This window comes from Ascaphus truei, chromosome 1, assembly GCF_040206685.1.
Source record: "Ascaphus truei isolate aAscTru1 chromosome 1, aAscTru1.hap1, whole genome shotgun sequence".
Taxonomy (NCBI): Eukaryota; Metazoa; Chordata; class Amphibia; order Anura; family Ascaphidae; genus Ascaphus; species Ascaphus truei.
In genome coordinates this window covers 456,644,523-456,670,546 of record NC_134483.1, presented here as the reverse complement: position 1 = coordinate 456,670,546, position 26,024 = coordinate 456,644,523, and the positions used below count along the sequence as shown (strand labels likewise).

At 44.0% G+C, this 26,024-nt stretch overlaps 1 protein-coding gene across 2 annotated transcripts in view; it reads left to right on the top strand.

Moving 5' to 3' along the window:
- Nucleotides 1–26,024, top strand: part of MTHFD2L (methylenetetrahydrofolate dehydrogenase (NADP+ dependent) 2 like) — a 197,573-nt gene that overhangs the window by 114,588 nt on the left and 56,961 nt on the right. For both annotated transcript variants that reach the window (XM_075565482.1, XM_075565473.1), the window contains exon 6: nt 6,566–6,658. In XM_075565482.1, coding sequence (XP_075421597.1) covers nt 6,566–6,658 — 93 coding nt within the window. The remainder of the gene's footprint in view (nt 1–6,565; nt 6,659–26,024) is intronic.

Genomic DNA, 26,024 nt, shown 5'->3' with positions numbered 1-26,024 from the left:
AACATGTAGTGTACATGTATGCCGTTGAGGAGGACATGACAACCCCGTCAAGACCATGCCAGGAGACAACACGGCGACCACGACCGGAGGAAAGCTTCCTCCCAGACATCCTACCATCGCCCGTCGCCACAAGCACACCCGTTCCCAAAAGACCTACACCCGCTCGCATCGAAACAGTGCCCGACATCACCCTGTGCGATCTGCCACCGGGGCTCAGGGAGAAGTATAGGGTGATGAGTGCTGGTGTACCCCACAAGTATGCCTTGATCATTTTTAAGCACCATGTTCCCTACACGTTGTACTGCGAGTGGGTGTGCAAAGTGAACTACGAAGGAAATCGCGTTAAAAAGGCCCTTCCTGCCAATTTAAGGAAAAACATTGTGGAAGAAATGCGGCGCTTTTATACAGTTACAGATCCTGTAATGAAAGACGTTCAAGACTGCATTAATGGCGTTTTGCGCCATGCAAGGAATCGGCTATAGCTGGACAATGTGGAGGACTGTCAGTGAGACCATACTGTTGTGCTGAACTGTATTGTACTATACGTGTTTTGCCCTACAGTACCCGCTGTACTTAAACAAAGGAGATATTGTTGTGTGTTTTTTTTCACAGGACATGCACAACTCCAGTCCATGAGGGCCGCAAACAGGCACGGTTTTCAATGTTGCCCTGAAAACCTGCCCTGTTTGCTGCCCTCTAGGACTGAACTGGTGCAGGTCTGACTGACAGTGTTGCGCACCATCCAACTGTACTGTACTGTATACAGTACTGGGTTTCTTTAATAATGGAGATGTTACTTAAAATGTCACTTTAACTCCCTTTGCCCCACGCACCAAAAATGTTTTGTGGCAGAAGAATTTAATAAAGGCTGCAGTATGTATTATTGTGTGTTGAAGGTTAGAATTGCTGTGCACTTTAAATGTTTCAACATTGTACAGTATTTGTAAATAAATGTTTTTGTACTGACTCCACCAATAAAAGAACATGTTGAATTGCCTCACATTGTTTCCATTTGCTCCTTTGCCAGTGTAACAAATGTACTGTAGAGGCTTGCTGCACTGTTTTCTTACTGCCTGGTCGCGCAATTGGCGTAGGAACTATGGCAATTGGCGTGGGAACTAGGTCAATTGGCGTGGGAACTTCTGTTCTAGGGCACCTAGAAATAAAATTCATTTTGCCCCTAGATGTTAGGAACCCCCTCACTTGACCCCAACAGGGTCCGAGCAGTAATGGTGGCGAGAAAGGGTCACGCCGGCGAGGAGGGTCCTACCATTGAGCGCAATGGCGGAGAAAGCTTTGAACCGGCCATGAGCAGAAACCTGGAACCCACAACTCCGGTTCTGTTCGACCTAGAGGGTTCAGATTCGGTCACCATGTTGTCCTAGTTGCGGCAGGATTGCATGGCAATTTGCGACCCTCTCGTGGCAACAGAACGGAGTCAGGGTGATGTTAAAATTCAGGTTTCTGCCATTGACTTGCATGGCAGAAAAAAAGCCACTTTGGTAATGTGCTTTTAAACTGTCTTTTTGTATCTCTGGTTTCGGGGGTCTTGGAAGGCTGATATTTTGCCACTATGGCAAGGGTCCTCCCGCATGAGGACCAGGTAAATTTCAACCCGCTCAGACCCACAGAACGGGTTATTTTACATTATATTCGCGCAATTGGCGTGGGAACTACTTAGGGCCTCGGTCAAGTTCACGGGCAATTGGCGTGGGAACTTCTGTTCTAGGGCACCTAGAAATTAAATTCTTTTTGCCCATAGATGTTAGGCACTGTATACCACTGTACAGTATACTGTGGAAGACACATAATGAAACGATACTGAACATGTAGAATAAATGCATAGTTTTATTTATTTGGGTTTATTACACAGTATACTGTACGGCCAGAAAACATCAGCATACAGTACAATATTATCCATCGAAATCCCCCATTAGCCGTTTTCTTTTCTGAGAAAAAACAAAAAGAAAAGTTTTAATGTACAGTAATGGTCAGCCCCCTAAAGAAGTACCCAGCCAGCCCCACCAAAATAATACGGCAACAAGACAGTACTCACCATTGAATTTCCCATTCAGCTGGCGCCGGCGCCGGTCCACTGCCAGTCCAGCTTTCTTCATCATACATGTCGATAGTTGGCAGCAGGACTAGTCCACCTGTAGTCAGCAGGTGAGGCTGGAAATCGCTTAGGTACATGCAAGCTTCATCAAAACTGCACGCCATATCCAGCTCAGCCTCAGGCTCAGGCTCGGGGTTGTCACTGACAGTGGGACCGTCATTGGAAGCCGGTGCTGGTGCTGGTGCATTTCTTGGCAGCGACTGTCGCTTCTTAGTTGGTTTTAACACGACCCTTTGCCTTTTGCCGCCTCCATGATCATAGATACGGGAAAAATCCGGTGACATACACCAATACCCTCCAACAAATTGGGGCTCAATACGGTGAAAACAGGGGTCACTACATAACCTTTTCCTTACTGCACGCTTCCACGTATGAGGAGTTGGCGAAAATTTGTAAAAATCATAGTTTTCGATAAAATACTGATAAATTTGAGCAACTGTTGCCATCTTATCCTTTGTTGCATTAATCGCGGCCCATATCAAATACGCGTAACTTCTGTCAGGTTTTTGGACAGCGGGCTGCACTTGAACACTCATGGTGGGTCTCTGCAGAATAGTGTAACACAAACTGAAACTGGTCTTTGTCTTTCTTTAATATGAAAAGCCTAAATTGATACATTTTTGCAAGCTCTTCCTTCAGTCTCAAGGCCAAGGCCAAGTTACAATAGCACACTGTGGTACGGTATCTTTTTTAAACGAAACACCTGCAAGCCGACACATTACTGATTCGGCGCATTGCAATTCATGAATTTCTGCCATCTGGCGGACACGCGAAGCATTGCAGCCTATTAAAATCCGAACCATTATCAATAAACACATCAACCGCGCGTCAGCTGGGCATGACCCTGGCTGGGAGCCCGGCATGCTCCGGGTGAACAGCGTGGCATTCCAGGAACATGCCAGGTACAAGCCGGTGATTACTTCGAATAAAAGCTGCCGCTGCTGTAACTCACAGTCCGAACTTTCCCCTTGAGAAAGGGCTCTTAGAGCCTGAAACGCGTAGGAGGTTGTGTTTTTTTGTACTTTGTCCTTTTTTCATTTTTATGTAGTTTAATAAACGTTTTTATTCCTCGGCATCTGGTGAGCTGAGGGTGCTTTTTGGACGCTGCAGTCTTTTGCCAATCCACATTTTCTCTTGTATTATCTCACCAGACCTGCCTTTAAGTGCTGTAATCTGTGATCTCTTCTATATGCCTCTTAGTTTGCCAGCCAAAAGAGTCAATATCAACATATACATATTGTATCCTGGTCAACAGTGTTCTTGAATACCAGCTTGATAGACTTCATGGTACAAAACGAACCCCATAGTGCAGTCCGGCTGAGTAGGCCCACAACTCTAGTTGTATCACCGGTGAGGGGGGGGGGAAGGGAGGGGGCAATACTCATAATATGCATATTATATCCTAACCAGCAATGTTCTTGAGTACCAACATGATAGACTTCATGGTAACCAGCACATGACCTGCAACATAGTTCAGTCTGACTGAGTAGGCCGACGACTCTAGTTGTGTATCCGACGAGGGGGGGGGAGAAGAGGGGGAGGGGGAGAAGGGAGAAGGGGGGGAGGGAGGGGGGGAAGGGGGAGAAGGGGGGGAGGGAGGGAGGGAGGGGGGGAAATGGGCAATACCAAAATATACATATTATATCCTCATCAACAGTGTGCTTGGGTGACAGCATGATTAACTTCATGGTAACCAACCTATAACGTCCAACGTAGTAAGGTCTGAGTGGGTGGACCCCCGACTCTAGTTGTATCTCCGCCCAGGGCAGGTAGCCCCAACCTATACATTTTATATCTTAACCTACAATGTTCTTGAGTGACAGCATGGTAAACTTCATAATAAACAACCCGTCGATCAGAGGCTCTAGTCGTGTACCCGGTGAGGACGCGGCGGTCACGAGACGTGACAGGCCCCCAACTCGGAGCGTTGCCGAGAGGTACCCTTACTGATGTGCCCCTTGGTCCTGAACTTGGCCTGTCGATTTGAATAGATCCGCTAGGTATGGGCGGAGGAGGCCAGGAAGAACCGTCTCTGGGATATTGCGTATGCGCAGGTTTTGTCTTCTATCCCGGTTCTCCTGGTCCTCCATTCCGTCTTTTATGCGGTGGATTTCTTCCTTGAGCCTAAAGATCTCTTCCTCCGCTCTGGTTTGGCGCAAAAGGGTCTCCTCAATATTGCCTTCCCGGCTTGTCGTCTTCTCTGTTAGCCCGTTGATCTCCTGCATGAGATCATGAACCGCGGTTTTAATTTCTGCCTGGAGGGATGTGTATAATTTAGTGTGCATGGAAGCCATGAGTTCTTCCATATAGGCCCTTGTGAGTGGCTCTTCTGATGTAGGGGCTTCCTTGAGCTGCGCGCCTTATCCTTGCGCCGCCTGCACGCCTTCGTGCGCCGCCGCGGCCATCTTGGATTTGCGGGTTTCTTTTGTTGTCTGGACATTCCACGACCATTGCCCCAGCTAGGGATCCACAGCTCATTTGAAAATTTCAAGTGGAAGGGTACGTTTTTCTGCCGTTATTCTAGAGAGTCCGCGGAGCTCCCAAACTACACCTCCATGTCAGATGACATCACCGGAAGCCTCCCGTATTTTAGCATTTTAGCTATATTTTTGCCTATTGCTCCTAGGTGACCCAGTTGGGGAAAAAAAAACTTTTTTGACAACAGTTTACCTAATAAACGGTCTTTAGAGTAGATACTGTAGTCCTAACTCCTAAGTGTACTATTTGGAAGCTTTTTACATAATCCAGAACTGTGTTTGGAAATCTGATTATTGTTTGTACACTTAGTTTTCACCCTAAGGGAAATATAGCAGCTTGTACTGTATGGAGTACACATGCACATAAATATTGGTCTTACTGTAGATAGGCAGAACTTAACTTGCATCAAGTGGATATCACCTGTTAAGATTGGTACAGTAAGTACCTTTTAAAATATTCGGTTTGACCAGATATACTAGCATGCCTAAAGGCACAGTCTGCAAAATGTATGCCAAGATTTGAGTCATGGCTTTTAATTACATTATTCAATTATTTGAATGAATCAACTCTGTCTAGCAGATAAAACTAACTTTAGATACAATTAGAAATGGGTGAATCCCTTTCCAAACCAAACCTGCACATAAAACTAATTTGTTCAGAGCCTTATGAGATGTTATAAAATATATATGCCTAGTACTCAGCTGCGACAATGCTTTCTACTTTTTACCTGACTCAACTGTATGTAAAAGAGTTCGGGGACAGAGGAACAGCTGAGTACAAAATTATTTTGTTCTTGGGATGGAGCTACAGTACATCTAGCTGCGTAAGAAATGTCAGCATTGCACTTATCAGCAATTAGTACCATAACACCCTACTTCAGGAGTCCTCAACCCCAGTCATAAAGATCCCCCAACAGGTCAGGTTTTCAGGATACCCCTGCTTCAGCACAGGTGGCTCAATCAGTGACTCAGTTGACTGAGCCACCTATGCTGAAGCAGGCTCCTCAACTGAGCCACTGATGGAGCCACCTGTGCTGAAGCAGGGATAGCCTTGAAACCTCATCTGTTGGGGGGTCTTGAGGACTGGCGTTGAGAAACCCTGTCCTAATTCAATTAATGCATAATTACCTGCGTATCATGTCATTTAACACCATGTTGTGTTATGGCCATAATACAGTACCTTGCAGGCAACAGCTGTATGTGTTAGGTATTGCTATACTTGGTGCATAGGGCTAACCTGCAAATGAAGGCACCGCCACAGACCTTTATTTATTTATTTTTATTTAAATATGCAAGCACCTGGTGCAATGCTATTTCTTCCCCATCTTCCACTAACAATGTATTGGCCAGAAAAAAAGCAGTAGAAAAACCCTAAACACCTTTCCCTCGTTATACTGTATCATTTGGCCCCTCTGGAAGAAGAGGAGGATAGTTAAAAATTTTCCAAAGAACAAGTAACAACATAGTCTATGTATATTTGATTATATTGCTTGAATCGTAATTCATGGAAGTATTTTAATACAGCGCGGAAGATTGATGCGGATCTCGAGAAATCTGCAATACGGTACTGGCTGCTCTGGCATCACAGGGGTTAAACATAGAAAAGGCATGGAATATACTAGTTAGAGGTGCTCACTTATTAAGGTCTGCCCATTACAAACCTGGGGCAACACAATCTGCATCATTCTATCAATGCTATGACCTTGCTTTGAAACCTACAGTAGTGATTTTCTTCTATGGAAAAAGCCTTTTTGCACTGGCTTTGCCCCAGTTTTGCAGCAAGGAGACTGTGACACAAAGGTCTCTACATTTGGCTAACTAGATGTCACTACGTTATTTTCCCCACCTTTATATTTATTTACGTAAATGTTTATAGATTTATAAAACTAAACCAAGAAAAGCTCATGTTGGTATTGTCTGATCTTAGCTTATTGTCGTTGATAACCGTGTATATTGTGTTTGTTTGCTTAAGGTGATGCCACTGTGACAATCACACACAGATACACGCCCAGAGAGCAGCTGAAGAGCCACACTCGGTTAGCAGACATTATCATAGTGGCTGCAGGTAAAGTCTTTTGAATTTCAATGTTGTCAGCTATTCATTTATTTATTTTTAGCAGCTTTTGATGTATTGTACGTTTTACACCATCCTTAAAGTCCAAGCTGCCGTTTAAAAAAAAAAAAAAAAAAAAAAAAATATCTATATGTTTTCCCTCTAATATGTGCATCAATACAATCCACACAATGATAAGTAATTAGCTAAGTTGCCAATCGATCCGTTCTCCTGTGATCGATTGAGGAAGATTCGGTTCGGGGTTCACTAAATGGCTGGGGAGGAGAATTGAATCATTATCTGTGACTTTGTAAATGGTTGCTATAGAAACATGTAATGGGTATTCCCCCACCCAATCGCATATAGAGTGTATGTGAGGGGGAACCTATATGTTACCAGGTGTGGTGCAATATACCTGTCAGGCTCAAAGAAGGCCTGAGCCTCCGCCAGTGAGAGCCTGGGGTGAATCCTCCCGAACGATCTTACTTACAGCGCCTCCACCTGTGTAGGATTCTAGGAGTGTAGAATGTTCTCTACACAGGACCCTCATACACAGTAATCACATATACCGAACTATATATAAGAACAGTTTAGTGTATATGAAACATAACCATAACATCACATCATATCACATGTCATCAACAGTACTTCAGTGTCACCCTGTAACACTGCTCCTCATGGGTGATAACCCCATGCCATATACCAAAGTCCCAAGTGTCCCCAAACTCCCTTCCCACCCAAGTTTGAGACAGCGCTGCCCACTAGATGAGATGAGGTTGGTGCACTTATAGATATCTGCCCGGGCACACGTCCGCACCCGTGTGTAAAGATCTTCGAAAAGGGTCTGACGCAGGAACAGGAATCCGCCTCCGCGGTGTCCCACCTCCGTGTGAGGTTTCTCCCTCGTGGAGCGTCTCACCCACAGAATGTCTCTTGCGATAGAGCCTGTCTGAGCCCAGATGCAGGCCGCAATCACAGCGTGCAACTGGCACCGGTGATATCACATAAAACTGTGTACTATAGAAAGCAACCCCCACCTTGGACTGAAGGGGCCTTTCCTGAAACTGCCAAACTAACTGCTGTGGCTGCACTGCAAAGCAACACTGTCGCAACATAACTATCCTGCTCAGCTAAGGTGACAGCATCCCTATCTGGGGTCTGTCCCTAGCTGCAGCAACTCACTGGTGATTCAGGGCTATCTGGGGCCTGGGGAGGGTACTCTGGCCTAGTGCATTGGTCACTGACCCCTGCACACCTACCTCCTTCCCTGTCCGACTTCCTTCCAGCCTGCTAATATATCCTCCCCTTCCAGGGAATCCTGCAGCCCTATTGGCTCCCTGGCATCAGGTGGTAAAGCAGCCCCAGATGCTGCTGGGTCTTATAGTCCCCGCCTAGGGTCATTAACATTGGCGCCACGTGCGCCTAGCGTGACTCGCATGCGCGACTTTGTAATGGCCGCCGCAGCTATCTGCGCATGCGCAACCCTTCGTGCATGTGGGAGCATCCCCAACGTGGCGCCAACTGGGAGAAGTCGCCGTTCCCTTCCCCCTCTGCCACAGGGGTAAGGCAGGGGGCAAAGGAAGATCAGGGGAACCGGGAGTGTCCCTCTTATACTCTCCCCCTGGTTGAAATACCAACGTTCCCGCTTGGAGGACAGCGTCACATTACAGAAAGTTACACAATAAAAATGCATTGCATGAATTGTACAACTTAACATGTTGACTTTAAAATCATTGGTACATGGCATATCACACACAGTAATACCCGAGGCCAGCTGAAAAATAGCTGTTTGCTGAGACCAATTGTGGGGTGCACCTAACTGATTGTGTGGGGGTACCTCACTTTGACTTTTGTGAGCCTCCGCATACTCATGGTCAGGTGCAAAAGTCACTGGTTCCAAACTACTTCCTCCCCCTGGTGGAAGGAACAGCACAGTGTCTCTTGGCCAGACCTTTACTCGGCCATCCGCGGCATGGATGCGGTAGGCAAGGAGGTCTTGACCTTTTCCTCGGTCCACCACATGGTGAATGGAGCGCTCCATGTTGCGCACGAAGGAGGCAATAATTACACTAGCTGTCACAGCACAGTCCTTGTTTGCTCCATCAGTCACTTTTGAAGTGACGTCTCCTGGATACATCACGATAGAGTCCACACGAAGGTCCATATATTGAGACGGCATCAAACAAACAAATATAAGCCCTCTAAAAAGCGCTGACCTACACACAAATATAAATAAGTGCAAATGGTGATACCAAAAATAGAGTGATTAACAATACAAATGAATCAAGCAGCCTAAAGGAACAAAAAAAAAACCAGACTATTCCAAATCTTTCAAGGCAAAGTAAAAATACAAATTAAATGTCCCTGGCGCTGTGACAAAGTCCAAGATACCGTGAACCAAAAAGGCAGTCTCTAGTGCAGGCTTCCTTAGGTGGATTGATGGTCTTGACAATTGGGTTCCAAACGGGGAAGGTGTCCTTTAGGTGATATTCCACTGCTTCTGAAATCACAAAAAAACAGGGCACGCCGATTGCGTAGTTCGTTTGGTCAACCTATCCCTATCTAGAGCCACAGAATCCTACTTACAGGATATAGGCTTGTAAATTCAGTGGAGAGAATCTGTAACACACTTCCCGTCTCCTCAGAACCTCTCACTGACCCCTCGTGGTCTGGTCTGTGGAGTCCCCCTCAGTCGGCAATGGCGTGGATACAGGTGTTGATAAACGTGATGCACTCCAACGCTCCCACAGATAAAGGGGGGGGGGAAATGAACCAAAACTAGTGTGATACCGTACAGAAATTTAATGACAATTAAAAAAGATTAAAATCACAGTCACATAAATGGGGGATAACAATTACCGCACACGGATGCCGTCCGCAACCTGAACAGCTCCTAGATCGACGGAGGGGAGGATCGCCGCGCGCTACACTTGATACCGGAAATTCGAGTGACGTCAGCGGTACAGCAACAAGAACTCTCCTCACGTCAGGAACTATGGATGCCTGGACGGTCCAAAACACTAAGCTCCTCCTCCCTACGCGTTTCGTGACTCATGGTCACTTCCTCAGGGGATAATGGAGCTTAGTGGTCAGGATACTTATAGGCAAACCCTAAGTGGAAAGACCTTCCTACAAGGGGAGGGGCTAGGGATTGAGGCTACTGTATACCATACATGCGTCCGCAATTAAAATAATTAATAAGCAAATGGGGTCAAAGTCTTGGTAAAACATCCACAATCACCTAGATGCCATGGATTGCATATAAATAATAAATACATTGAGTATAAAATCTCTAGGTTAAAACATTGCTAAATGATATAACATACACATTTACCTAAATACCATAAATGCATATAGATAATAAATACATTGGATTTTACAGTGATTGCTCTAAAGGTTTAAAAAAGGGGAATTGACGATACAGAATACAAATAAAGCTAAAAGGAACTGAACACTAAAAATGTATCTGTCATGTCCCGGATATAGACGCCAGCTGACCAATTTTGCCTAAACAGTGTCATAGAATTTGGAGTCTTGCAGAAAGGCCGCTAGGTCGAAATCGATATTAAGGCCATGGGGGACAATGTTTTTAATTGCGGACGCATGTATGGTATAGCCTCAATCCCTAGCCCCTCCCCTTATAGGAAGGTCTTTCCACTTAGGGTTTGCCTATAAGTATCCTGACCACTAAGCTCCATTATCCCCTGAGGAAGTGACCACGAGTCACGAAACGCATAGGGAGGAGGAGCTTAGTGTTTTGGACCGTCCAGGCATCCATAGTTCCTGACGTGAGGAGAGTTCTTGTTGCTGTACTGCTGACGTCACTCGAATTTCCAGTATAGAGTGTAGCGCGCGGCGATCCTCCCCTCCGTTGATCTAGGAGCTGTTCAGGTTGCGGACGGCATCCGTGTGCGGTAATTGTTATCCCCCATTTATGTGAGTGTGATTTTAATCTTTTTTAATTGTCATTAAATTTCTGTACGGTATCACACTAGTTTTGGTTCATTTCCCCCCGCCCCCCTTTATCTGTGGGAGCATTGGAGTGCATCACGTGTATCAACACCTGTATCCACGCCATTGCCGACTGAGTGGAACTCCACAGACCAGACCATGAGGGGTCCGTGAGAGGTTCTGAGGAGACGGGAAGTGTGTTACAGATTCTCTCCACTGAATTTACAAGCCTACAGTATATCCTGTAAGTAGGATTCTGTGGCTCTAGATAGGGATAGGTTGACAAAATGAACTACGCAATCGGCGTGCCCTGTTTTTTTGTGATTTCAGAAGCAGTGGAATATCACCTAAAGGACACCTTCCCCGTCTGGAACCCAATTGTCAAGACCATCAATCCACCTAAGGAAGCCTACATTGAGACGGCAATGCTTGGGTATTCTTCTCAATGAAGTAACCGCTGAGCAGGGCCTCTTTACTGGACATCTCCATCACATCCTGCAAAGAGTAAAGGGTTGGTGCCTCACCGCTCCTCTTACTGTTGATGGGTATCGGTTCATCTGGAACACTGTCAGGTACCATCTCTGCGGCACTGGGCATCACGATGGGGCTGACTTTTCTCTTCGCCTGGACGATAGGCGGTGGGCACTGGTCCTCTCGCACCACTGGACAGCAGTCTTCTAGGGGGGACATCTCCACTAGGACGCAATGCAGAGGCGAGCCAATCACCCGGGTGGCCAGACTTAAGGAGCTACCGTGCTCCGCGGTCACCTGGAAGCTCACACCCGACACCCCTGGGGCAGTCAACTTACCCTTGGCGTCGTTTGGTACTGGTCTCAAGCCTAGGACCGATGGTACCATCATAGTAGGCCAGACTGGCCATTGTAGGGCACACTGGCCCATAGCAGGGTCCACAGCAGATGCTTCAGCTTCACTTGGGTGGTCCGCCGGCTTGCGCATCACCATGGCTGGTTGGATGCTGTCATCAGTAGACAAGGATGGGGGTAGGGACACCTCCACAGGGGAAACGCATCGGGCGTCTCGCATTCACTGGCGGCAATCGGCATGAAGCGGTCCTGATCCGGCGGTTCCAGTGGTAGCGATCCCCATTCTCCCTGGGCAATCACCTTACCCTTTGTTGATTCTGTCATCTGTGGTTCCATCATCTGTGATTCCGTCATCTGGGGTTTCGGTTTTTGAACCGAGTCTGGAACTGGATCTGGAGCCGTGTCTGTCATCGGGGCTTGGTACTCCTCAAGCGTAGGCAGAAAAATGCTAGACACAAGATGGTTTGCTCCATTCACAAAGAAAATAGCTCCCCAAACAAGTTATTTTCCCAGGAATACACAATCAGGGCCCAAACACCTCAAGCTGGTGATCCCATCAGTGGATACATCCAGGACACCTTCTGGCAATGAGTAATGGGCAAACTCTATATCGCCTGTCCTGACTTTATGCAGACAAGGGCACAAAAGAAATGGGTAACTTACTCCTCTCACTCACCATGCCCCTGGTAACTGAGTTTGTGGTTTGCTGCATCCTGTACCTTTCTTAGGCCTCAGCCATGTTTACCACTTGCTGGCGGAAGCGTGCTGAGGTGCGCTCCCGCTCAGCACTGAGCCCCTACAGCCGCAATTAGAGCGGCTTTAGTAGGGGCTCACCTGCACTTCCACGCGCTTGCGGAAGCGCAGGTCTTAGGGGAATGTAAAATTCCCCCGCTTGCCGGCACGACAGGCCGGTCACGTGAGCGGTTCGTCCAATGAACCAGCTCCATTAGAGGAGGGGCGGCACACTTTTTCAAGGAGTGTTTCTGGCTCTGCACTGAGTCACTCACATTGCAGGGGAGGGACTCTGGTTTTCCCGCCAGACCCAGACAGATTTCTGCAACATTTTTCTGTGCAGGCTGGCAGTCAGCAGTAAGTGTGCTCTCCTGATTTGGCGGGAGATGCCATTTTAGGTGTGATTCACTGACATTCTCTGATGAGGAATCCTCCATTTTGTGCACAGTCCCACTAACTACGCTATGGCTTTCTGCATATACAAGGGGCCCACCTTCTGGTGGGGCACTTGGGGCTGATAAAGTCCAAGGGGCATTTTCCTGGCATAATTCCTGACCCGCCACTATCCATAGGCTACTCCACTGGGCAGTGATGTCAAACCTTTGCTCCATCTGCTTCCACCCTTGGTCTAGGCCCAGGAGTTCCTTTAGGGCCTCCAAAATTTCAATCCCGTCCACATAAGTGGGAACTTTCCATACTACCACCACCTGACTAGGCAGTACTTTACTCTGGCAGGCCCAAGTATGGACCTCATGGATTGAGGGTATGAACATGGTGGACAATTTGACACAAAAATAGAATAGGGCACCCCAGATCTGATCTCAGCAGAGCCTCCAAATGTAACGGTATTCCCCCACCCAATCGCATATAGAGTGTATGTGAGGGGGAACCTATATGTTACCAGGTGTGGTGCAATATACCCGTCAGGCTCACAGGAGGCCTGAGCCTGGAACGATCTTACTTACAGCGCCTCCACCTGTGTAGGATTCTAGGAGTGTAGAATGTTCCCTACACAGGACCCACATATATAGTAACCACATACACAGGAGTATAAGTATAACAATTTACTATATGCAGATAATAACATCACACAATACACATGCATCAACCATATGACATCAAAAGTGCATAACATCAGTGTCACCCTGTAACACTACTAAGCATAACTATCCTCCGCCTCACAGGGCTTTAACCCCATACTGTATTCCCAAAGTCCTTGTACCCAAATGTCCCACAACCCCACCCACGTGTGGGACAGCACTGCCCACTAAGATGAAGTGTATATGTGGTGCACTTGGTGACTTGGATAATACCTGCCCGGCTCTCCTGCAACCGGGTACCGCAGAACTGTGGAAGAGGACCTGTCTGTGTCCAGCGCCGAAGCCTCAGCGATTGGGGTCTCCTTCGGAGCAAGCTCATCGCTCAGACAGTCTCTGTCTCTGCTCTGCAGAGAATGATTCACAGCAACACTGACCCTTCTTGTCAGAGCACACAGCACTGCAGCTGTGTCCCTGACTAAACTCACACTCAGCTAAGGGAAGGGTCCCTACCTAAGGGGCCGTCCCTATGAACTTACCCACAAAACCTAGTGGGGAGTGGGGCCTAGCTGGGGCCTTGGTTGTCTGTGGCCTAGTACAGCAGAGCACTGCTCTCTGTACACTACCTTCCCAAATCTCTTCCTGGATCCAACTGACTCGCGTGGTCTGTGCGCAACATTGCATCCTTCTCCAGCAGGACAAGCTGCAAATACTATGTGCTGTCTCGCTGCATGTGATCTGGGTGAAAGGGCAGTCCCCAGAGGCTGCTGGGAGTTGTAGTCCCTTAGGGGCCTCTTTACATTAGGACCGCGTGCGCTATGGGTACTGCGCACGCGCGACAATATAATGGCCGCCGCTAGCTCTCCCTGCGCCTGCACTACCTGTAATGGCCGCTGCAATGCCTCCCTGCACGTGCGCGAACTATTGGGGCCCGCTGCGCCGCGCGTGCTCTTCCGCTCCTCTCCTACTGGTACTAAGATGGCCGCCATGGCTATCTGCACATGCGCAACCCTTCGTGCATGCGCGAGTATCCCCAATGTGGCGACGCCAACCAACATGGCGGCGCCAACCGGGAGAAGTCGCCGTTCCCTTCCCCCACTGCCACAGGGGTAAGGCAGGGGGCAAGGGAAGATCACGTGAACCGGGAGTGACCCCCTTACAAACACAAAAGGCTTGTTACATTATAATTCATTAGAAATGTCATTCAGAGTTGTTTAAAAAAAAATATGCTACAAGCATTTTCTCATAGTGCAGAACTGATGCAATCCTAATTATTAGCCTTTGTAGTCAGTTTGACAATGGTATCCGAAAAATGTAAATAAGTAGAAGATCCAGGGCACCACGGATTTGTAGAAAATAAATGTATTCTTTCAGTGGCACACACAACGTTTCCAACTGCACAGAGTTCTTTAAGTGATAAAGAACTGTGCAGTTCGAAACGTTGTGTGTGCCACTGAAAGAATACATTTATTTTCTACAAATCCGTAGTGCCCTGGATCTTCTACTTACTTCCATATACTTGAAATTACACCAGACAGGTTTTTTTCCTGAACCACGGAGCACCGATACCTTTAAACGCAAGTATATTGCTCATGTTATAATATTTAAGGTGTGGAAGACTGAATCTTACATTCACATATGCGAAAAATTTAGACATTGCTTGATAAGTAACATACTAACCAAGATTGGTGCTCTGTTAATTTTCTGAAGAATATTGACACATTACAGCCATCTCCAAGGTGGCAGCAAAAAATGGGCAAAACAAAGGTTCAAACATTAACTATCAGCATGAAGATAGCTATTAACCAAAGTCCATTTCAAAGACATACAGTAGTTGTTAATAGCTAATAGCAATCTTCTCTCTACCACTTGGTGCCTAAAGCCCTCTCCCACCTTAAATCTTTCTCACTGACTGCCCCACACGTCTGGAATGCCCTTCCGCTCAATACCCAACTAGCATCCTCTCTATCCACCTTTTTGACTCATCTTAAAACATCTCCTTATTGAAGCATATGAGTAGCTCCGAGGCTTATACTTTACACCTCATACATAAACCTTGGCCCCTTGCAGACGCACTTACCAGAACACCTTCCTACTGTCTCTGTACGTTCTTCCTACCAACTAATTAGATTGTGAGCTCTTCAGGGCAGGGACTCCTTTTCCTAAGTGTCACTTTTATGTCTGAAGCACTTCTTCCCATTATGTGTTATTTGTATCAGTTCTTATTTATCTTATGTATCAGTTCTTATTTACGTGTATTACTGCTGTGAAGCGCTATGTACATTAATGACGCTATATAAATAAAGATATACATACATACATCTTCATGCTGATAGCAACCACCATCCTAAATGGCTTCGGTACTTTCAATTTAATAGACAGGAGAAATTGCTCATCTGACCACACTTTTGAAATTCAATCTAGTCAACTGAGGGATAACGTGATTCAGAAAGGCTATGATTGGGAACTTGTCCAGGAGCCTTATAACATAGTGAGGACGCAGGCTATATGTATACTCTTGAACAAATCTAAACTCAGTCATTCAAAAAGTAGTAACAAGTTAGTTCTGAGTGGGAATAGTGGGGAGCCTGCTAAGAATTCTGCTAAGTTTATTACCAGATACATGCATACCCCGCATTAACGTACGCAATGGGACCGGAGCATGTATGTAAAGCGAAAATGTACTTAAAGTGAAGCACTACCTTTTTTCCACTTAACGGTGCATGTACTGTACTGCAATTGTCATATACGTGCATAACTGATGTAAGTAACACATTTGTAACAGGCTCTATAGTGTCCCCGCTTGTGCACAGCTTCGGTACAGGTAGGGAGCCGGTATTGCTGTTCAGAACGTGCTGAAACGGCGCATGCGCGAGCTGCCGTTTGCCTATTGGGCGATATGTCCTTTCTCGCGAGTGTACTTAAAGTGAGAGTCCTTAAACCGGGGTATGCCTGTATAATGGCTGTTCGAATAAAATCACTAAAGTTCTGAACAAGCACTTCAGATCCTACTTTGTGACACACATCTGGGTAGTCATCTCACTAAATCAGCCCCTGTTACCTTTCATAAGGCAATTTACATTAAGAATACCATTGCACCTAGTAAACTTAGAGAGGTCGGGGGATCTGAGATGGTTAAAGTGGGTGACTCAAATGGGAATCACAAGTGTGGTAGAACACAGTGTACTATACCTGTATGTAAACATATTATATCTCAAGATTCATTTACCTATTTCTCAAAGGGAACCACATTTCCTATTAGAATTCAATAAAATGTTTAACTATGTATGTAGCTTACGCTCTATCTGGCTCTCATAAAGTTCAATATATACAGTAGGTAGACGAAAAAAGGAAGGAAAAAACGGAGCACTAAATCCAAAATTGGTTGAACCAAAATGAGATACAAGGATGCGTTCCCGTAATAAAAATAGCTTATTTAATGAATGAGCAAAAAACAACCACACCATATACAGTAGGTAGAACCAAGCAGTCTCTCTTTGTGAGGTTTCTTGAATATAGACAGGCGATTCTTAAAGGTATCCTCACACATAGGGGGCGATTCACTAAGCAGTGAGCTTTTGCGCCTGATTGGGAAATTTGTAATCCCACGATAAAAAATGAAGCCAGAAGCGGGATGCACTAAGAAGGGGGCATTGTTTATTTATTTTTTATTAATTATAATATTTAAATTGAGTACTAGTAGTACATAGATAAGTGTTATATAAGTATATTTAATTCCATTTTATTCTGTTTTATTCCCACCCCTTTCTCCTTTTTTACAGATAAGGAGTTTTAAACCGATGTTATAATAAAATTGTTTTTATGTCTGTATATATTACACTGCCAGTATGTATTTAACTATCCAATCCATTGTCCCGCCCCCGTCTGCAGAAGGGCTCACCTGATTGGTCCCTTGCCCAAATTGGCTGACCAATGGCGTCAGCTGTATGCATATATATTGAGGGAGGAGGGCTCAATGTATTATCCCTGATGAAGAAGCTCTTTGGGTAGCTTCGAAACGCGTTGGATAAAGATTGGCAGGGTCTGGTTCCCCATCCTAGCCTCCCTAACCTATTTTTAGCGATTTCTATACTGCGCTTTTGTTTTTGGACTGTCTCCATTGAAATCAACACCGCGCGTCATCCGTGACGTCACGGGAGTGCGCGAGCGCCGGAAGAAGATCCCACGTGGGCCGCGCGGTGTGTGCAGTGAGAGGAGAGCCCATAGGCATCACTGTGCCCTAAGGACAGCAAACCAAGCCTGTTTGAACTGACATTTCTATGCCACGAGCCCAGCAGATGCCACTACCAGTGGGGGAACTCTGAACAGCTCAAGGGCTGCAGCGCCACTTGCAGGGGTCCAGGATAAGTGAGAGATATCACTGTGCCTTTCCAGAAGACAGCTGCTGCACCAGAGGGCTACACCATTCCATCCAGAGGCTTTCCATTGTGGTAACATTGTGCTGATGATTGCACAGATATGCTTATACTTTTCTGCCTAAATGTACGCTTAATACTCACCATTTTTTCACAAATATAATTTGTACTTATATACTTCACTATTGCGTTTTGCGCTGTTCTTTTTGTCTTTTTCTCCTAGTGTTTTGAGTGCTGAGCCAGTCTTTCAGTTTAGCAGCATACGCCTTCCTATATGGTTTTGTATACATTTTTATACAATATTACACCCTATGCACATTAACTATTGCACTCTAACACCATAGTGTGTGGATTTTGTTGTAAGGTGAATTTTGGGTTGCGCACATATTTCTGTATCCCTTGAAAGAATGTCTTGTTTCTCCCAAATGCACACCATCCCATTTTCGTTCTCCTATTGATTTTATTCCAAAATTCCCATCCATTGTTGCTTTCCAGCCAAGGTAGACATAGTCTTCAACTTCTTCTAGTTGTAGGTTCAAAGATAGAGTTGGAGCAGAGCACAGCCAAAGGAGCCTGGGTCAAAAGTAGAAAAAAATCTTTATTCCGTTCACATGGATAAAAGAAGGAGGTACAACGACCCTCCTAAGCGTTTACCTCCTTTTATCCTTATGATAGAATAAAGATTTTTTTCTACTTTTGACCCGACTCCTTTGGCTGTGCGCTGCTCCGTCTCTATCTTTGAACGTGGACTAGCAGCTGACACGCTGTTGCAGAAACTCCCTGAGTGGGTACAGAAGAAAATTGAGTAAAAGTGTTGCTCTTGAATACTAAATGGTGTCTCACTGAAAAAAATTATGTTTATGAGAACCCACTAAAGAGGTTTTAGGAATGTGTATTCAGTTTGAGTTTATGCCCCTTACTTCTGAGAACAATCAAACAAACCGATTCAGAAAAGTGTAAGACCCATTCAATATTACTGTATATTCTTCAGTATACCCACTCAGAAGGGAGATCACTATTTCAGTATGTTTAAATGTGATTAAGTACTTAGCAATTCGCGTTCCTTTAATATTACAGTACTTGAGCATTTATTGAACATCACTTTGGTCTTTCTGAGCTTCATATGGAAGCTCACTTTCTTAAATGCTTCGAGTTCTCTGATTTGTAGCTGGAGGTCTTCTAGACTTGTGGCAAAAATACCAATGTCATCTGCAAATACAGCGGCCATAATTTTAACAAATCACGGCGCCTTTTTCATGTGCGCTGCTGTACTCCACGTGGCATGAATGCTGCCAATCGCTCCAGGCACACATGTTTATTGCGGTTGCTTTGTTTGAATTTCATGGATTGTGTGCAATTAAATGCAATTACATGAATTAATTGTACTTTGTACAGTACTGTGCTACTGTGTCAATTTCAGGTGTTTAAAAGCCACAACACTAAAATGCCATTTTCTGCACTCGCGTCTAAATGTGGTACGGTTGGAGGAAAATCCCGCGCCATGAAATGGGTATTCCGAGGTACACCACATGTGAAGTGTTAAAATAATGGCCGCTGCATGTGTAGTTGTTAACGCGAGTTTTCTGAATTGTAGTGTGCACCTGGAAGATCTGTACACAGCTGGTGGGGAGGCAGAGCTCAGAACATGGCCACGTGGGGTAGAGGGAAGCAGAGACACTGAGCCAGCACTATGAACTGTTCCAGCACCCACCCAATGAGGACTTTTTTTGGGATATGTGTAATCATTTTTTTTACTATTATAATGTTATATTAGATAACTTTTGAAAATCGCACATCATCACTCTTTAATTTTGTGTGCAAGCACCACGATTGAGGAATCTCTTGATCCCTGCAACACATCATAGAGGATAACAATTAAGGATTACGAGTCATTACTATTGTGATCAAAGCTGTAACCAAAGAGAGAAATATGTGAGTGCACACTCAGGAGATTTAAAATGATACCAGCTGCACCCGGCGTAGCATCCGCCAATCTAGCAGATATTAAAGGTTATCAATTAAACATTGCTTTTTGTTTTCACCCCTCCCTGTAATACCTTGCTGTCTTTTGTCCCCTCTTCTCCACCTTACTCACTCATCTTTGTACTCTCTCCTGCCATCTCTTTGCACTCCCTGCCTTACTGTGTCTGCTCATCTCTGTGCACACCACACTCCTACTCATCACATCTGTCTCCTCTTCTCCTTGCTGTGTCTCTGTTTCCTCCACCTACTCACCTTGTTGTCTCTCCTTCCCTCTCTTTGCACTCCCTCCTGCCCCATGTGCACACTGCTCTCCATCCCCCCTCCTCATCATCCCACTGTCTCTTCTGCTCCTTGCTGTGTCTCCTCTCACCTCCTTTCTTTCTCTCCTCCCCTTTTTGCTGATTCTTCTCCCCTCCTTGCTGTCTCTCTCCATCTCCTCCCCTTCTTGTTGACTCTCCTCCCCTTCTTTATTTCTCTCCTCTCCTTCTACTGTCTCTCTCTCTTCTGTGTCCTGCTCTCCTTGCTTTCCCTCTCTCTGTCTCCTCTCCCCTCCGGTGCCTGTCCTCCCCTCCTTTCTATCTCTCCTCTCCTTTCTGTTTTTCCTCCCCTCCTTGCTGTCTCATTCTCTGTCTCCTCCCCTCCTTGCTCCTCTCCTTGAGGAGACATTCCAGTTGGGGCAGACATTTCAGAATGTTTGTCTGTGTGTCAAGTCAGCCACTGGAGGTTGTACCTGTAGACTATATATATGGCAAATTACATCATAGTGGTGGTATCATACTGGTGACATCGTAATGAGTTGCAAGCATCCTTAACTTTTTTGATTTTTTAGATAGATTTTATTATTTTTAAAAAAACATATTGTACTATATTTCTTCCTTTTGTATACGCGTCTTATGTATGACAACCTATAACAACATTGGGAGAGTGCCACGGATACCAGTTTGAAATTGGGAGAAAAAGACAAGCAGTCAATTGGAAAGTATAAACACACAGTGCTAATATTGTGTCTTCTTTTTCTCTTTTTTGGAAACTCCTGGACCCATGATGAGATCACAACGCTGAGATACGATCTTGAATAGCATTGTCTGAATATCTTCACGGCATCAGTTCAGAAAATCTACGCCTAAATAAAACGTTCTTCTAAAGACACCTTTGATTTTGATTCATTTTTTTCTCCCAATTAAATATCTTGAGCAATTCTACAAGTGTTGTTGTGAAAAGATTTGGTGACATGGTGTCTCCATGTTGTACTCTCTTACTGATCTTTATCTTGCTTGTATGTTCATGTAATCTAATAGTTGATTTTACATTCTCGTAAATGTTCCTTATAATATCAATGTACGCTTTGTCTTCTTAATTCATTTAAAACCACAGTTGTAGACCAAATGAAATGCTTTTTCATAATCTATGAATCCTAAACTGAGTGGTAGATAGTGTTTATTACTTTTGGAAATCACTTCTGGTATGACTTGGTCCATTGGGTTATATCTACTGCAAAATCCAGCTTGTTTTCTATGCTGGGCTAAATCCAGGGTCAATTGCAGCCGAATAGCGAGTACCTTCAAAAAAAATCTTGTAAGTGATTGGAAGTAGACTGATTGGTCTGTGGTTTTCAGGTCTTTGTCTTCTTTCTTGTGAATGAGGATAACTGTGACATTTCTCCAATGTTCTTGCATTTTCCTGTTCTTAAGGAAGCATGTAGAGTTTTGCAAGGATTTTCTCTAGTTTTTCCCCAGCTTCTTTAAAGATTTCAGCTGCAATTGCATCTTCCTCGGAACCCTTCCCATGCTTCATGGACTTTATTGCTTTTGATACTTCTTCTGGAAGGACGCATGGTACATCATTGGTGGATTCTTCTTGCTCTTTCTATGTTGGATTATGTCCTGTATCATCTGTGTTCTCGTACAATTTAATGTAGAACTTCTCAACACTCTTTATAGGTGCACAGTCTTTTATTGTTGAGCCATCATCTTGTGTGCAAGGATTTGCTTCTTCCCAATCATGTCACTACTTCTTCTTTAAGCTTTTGTTATCGATAGTCTTCTTCATCATTTCACTGTTACATTTTATTACATTTTCAGTTATACGTTTGCGAATTGTGTTGCACAGCTCTGCATATTGAATTCTTGTTCTTGCATCTTAGGATTGCTTCATGTCAGCGATTCGCCAAGTTTGTTCTGTGCTTTCAAATACTATTTTTTTTTTATCGTTTATTTGTAAAACGCCAACATAATCTGCGGAGCGGTACAATGGGGGCACAAAGTTACAGTATGTATATTACATAAACAGAATGACATACCAAATAAAGATAAAAAGGCACAGATAAAAAAGGCAATGAGGGCACTGCCCATGAGAGCTTCCAATCTATAGGGAATAAGGTGCAATATTGAAGCTAAAGGTAAAGTGGCTGCTAGTTGTGGGATGGTGTGTGCCTCGGGATGGTGTATGGTCCAGACGTAGAGCTGATCTCAATTAGTTTTGGGGTGTGGATTTTAGGCGTTGTTAGCAGAGTTCCCAATAGGGTAGATGGGGGGGGGAGGGAAGGGTGTGTAGATGTTAGGGATATGCCAGATAGGCTTCCTTCAAAATGTGAGTTTTCACAAAGTTTTTAAATGTCTGAACGCTGGGTAGAGTCTGATGGTGCGTGGTAGGGGATTACCATCTTGAAAAGTTCTTCATAGTTTGTTAAAGTATCACCATGCATTTCAAGCAAGCTGAAGCAATTTTTCAGCTCTAGTTGAAATTCTCTGCTATTATTCTTGGGGTTCTTGATGTTGATTGTTTTTGTCTCATTTTTAATCAGTTTTCTTCTTTCCATCTTTCCATTGAGATGTAATTAGCAGAGAACCAGCCAGTGATCACTCCTTGTGTCAAAACGGTTAAGGACTGTGCAGTCTTCAATCACATGCTTCTTGTTAGCTAGGATATAGTCAATTTAATTCTTAATTCCATTGGGTCCACTCATGTCCATTTTCTATTTGGATTTTTCTTGAATAATTAATGAATGATGTAGATGTTTTCACATTCTACAATTCCTACCAATTTACTGTATCTCAATGTTCATTCCATTTGTCCTAACCATACTTACTAACTGATGCTTTGTCTTTCTTCTGGGCACCAATCTTTGCATTGAAATCTCCCATAATGATCTTAATGTAAATCCTTAGCTTTAGACTCAAACTAACACAGACTCTTGATTACAGCTTCTCTTATAATATAACATCACACTGCAACTGCATATGCATGGCTAAAGAGGCAAATAATATCACCAAAGATTGTAGCATGATACAGTATTTCATACAGTCCTCCGTGTCCACATGGAAGCCATGAAAAGTGTCTAATGGATGGAAAAGCACTTGGGATACAGTACTGTAAGTGAAGAAACGTGCAACCCCAGCATACGTTTCCATGTCACTTTCATTTATACCTGTTAGCACCACTTAGAACTGGAACTTTCCTTACTATATGGTATGTAGGAGTTCTTTTTCTATTGGTGGGTAGATGGATAGATGACAACTGAGAAAGCTACAATATATGACTGAGAACAACTCAAAGCAAGTCAACTAAATAGTTGATTGTTTCATTTTATGCAGAAAGGAAATAATTTGGTGCTTTGAGCTTTGTTATGTTAATTGTATCTTGGTGTTCCATAATCATGTCTAATAGTTAGGGCACTTCCTATTAATTAATTTACTGGAAGAAGGTGTTGGTTCCCAAGTCTTTTAAATACCTTTGGAAAGTGCATTCCCAGGACCTGCCCAACCCGCAAGTCAGATGAACTTGATATGTAGGTTGTCTAACGAAACCAAATGTGTTTTTAAGTTAGCTCTTCTTCCATTGGTGCCAAGTACCGTGGGAAAACTTTTTAAAGCCAATCCAATTACTTAACATGTGCAAGAGCAAGTATGAAACAGGTGCACTTTAATTTATATTGCACCACTTGTCACTGTCATATAGTATTAATATGTGTTGTTTGGTCTAGACTATGACCTACTGTATTTAAATATGAAAACCGTGCGAGGTCAAATGTGTGGTAAAGCCAGGATATGGTTCAACTTTGTGCGCAGTATGGCAACCAAGGGGTTAACCAGAAAAAGTAAACTGCCTTACTCTGGCCTGTGTCATAAAGGGTTCACATGTTTCATGGCTTAATTTGCAGGCGATGGTAATAAAACCATTAAGGTAATATTTTTTGTTTTCTCAGAGAACTATTTTCTATGTAAGGGTGTGTTGAGTCATTCCAGGTATACAAATGTGTTATTGTGGGTAAGGTTATGTGATGCGATAAAAACTTTAAACACAGTCATAAAAGTTCATCAGGATAAGACCCTAGAGGTGATACAAAGGGCATGTCTAACAGGATTTTAAAATAATGAGTGTTTTGTAAAACTCTGTCATATCATTTATAAGTCTGTGTACTGCGAATACAATCTGTCTTCATGTAGTAGAAATGAATAGAACATCTCTGTGAAAAGTAGCAGATCATTCATTGTTACCCCAAAGAAAACTCTTACAATGCATACAGATGGAGCGGCTGTTATTCGAACAAATCATGGAGCCGTTTTCGTGTGCGCTGCTGTACTCCACGCGGCATTCACGCTGCCAGGCACGCCGGGCACTTCTGTGTTTACCGCAGTGGGTCTGTTTAATTTAATGGTTTCGGATTTTTTTGAGTGCAATACTTCGCGTATCCGCCAGGTGGCAGAAATTAATGAATTGTAATGTGTACAGTACTGTGCTACTGTGTCAATTTGCAGGTATTTAAAAACCAGATAGAAGCCAAGTCTACAATAGTGGTCCATTGTGAATCGACCTTGGCCCTTGAGGACACTGAAGACGTTATCAAATTTTGGCATTTCATAATAAAAACTTATAAAACTCAATGCTCTGTGCTTTTTTTCTACATTCCTACAGTAACCTTGTACATTTGCTGACTGGACTGGACACCATGTGTACACCGTACACATATAAAAACCTGACTGAAGTTATGCATTTTTAATATGTTCTGCAATTAATGCTGCAGCAGATAACATGGCGACTGTAGCAGAAATATATGAATATTTCATTTCGAACTATGATTTTTACAAATTTTCACCTGACGTTTGTGGGTGGAAGCATTCGATAAGACAAACCTTAAGTAATGATCAGTGTTTTTTTTCGCATCTACCCTGCACCCGGAGATAGAAGAGGGTATTGGGGTGTGGTCCCAGATTTTTACAGTATGTTTGATCATGGCAACTGCAAAAGGAGAAAGGTCAAGTTTAATCCATATAAGATTCGTCAATCCCAATCCATCAATGTACCGGCAACAGCGCCGGCACCAGCACCGGCTTACAATAATGGTCCAACCGTCAGTGAAAACCTGGTGAACGGCAATCCTTGCTACCTGTCACCGCTGGAATACCTGCAAAATTTTCAGCCTGAGTCTGATTTCACATACAGGTACCAGCAAACTTGCGTGTACCAAAAAGATTACCAGCTTCATCAGCTGTCAACTACAGGTGTAGCAGGCCTGCTGTCACCTGTCAACTATAATGCAGACTACGGGAGTGCCAGTGGCTCATCTCCACCCGTTTGGCAACATTTATAATGAAGGTAAATATAATGTACTAAAGTATACTATACGCTATAAAGTACAGTATTAAGTTTAAAGCTGCATTTCAAGCTGCCGTGTTTAAAAAACAATATGTGCATCAATACAATATGCACACAGACAAGTGATTAGCTACAGTAAGCTGCAGATCACTCTGTTCTCCTGTAATCAATCGCTTTGCTCAGGGTTATTTAATTCAATTCTTGCACATTTATTGAAAATGTAGTCCTGCAGATCAGTCTATTCTCCTGTAATCAATCACTTTGCTCAGGGTTATTTAATTTAATTCAATTCTTGCACAATTATTGAAAATGTAGTCCTGCAATATGATTGACTGAGCAGTTAAAGTACTACAGTAGATACAGTACAATGGGTGGACAGCTAGGGAGAGGGCGGGGCTCAAGAGCCAGAGCCTATCAGAAGTTTGTTCTCATCGTACAGACACACATGAAGGATATTGCTTGAACTGCTGCTTTAATTCCCAATGACGCGACTTGACGCATGCTCAATACTGGAAATCATAGCATCTTTTTTTTTCCCCCAGAAAATAAACTTTGACATGAAGCGGCAAAAGGCAAAAGGAGGAATTTCGATGGACCTCTAATATCGCTTTTTTAAACAGTAGACTTGCATTTGTAATTAACTCTGCTAAGAAACCCCAAAAATAAAAATGTATATCTATTATTCTATATGTATTATTTATTATTCAATACTTTCAAGTTTTGCTAGGCTTGCTCTTCTTTTCATAGTGTTTTTATTTTATGCGCATGCGTGTATGTATCATTGGAACCTTGTTGAAACGCATATGCGTGTCATCACATTTAGGCGCATGCGTGTATGCCTTTTAACTACAGGTACAGGTATAATCCTGCACACCCAGAT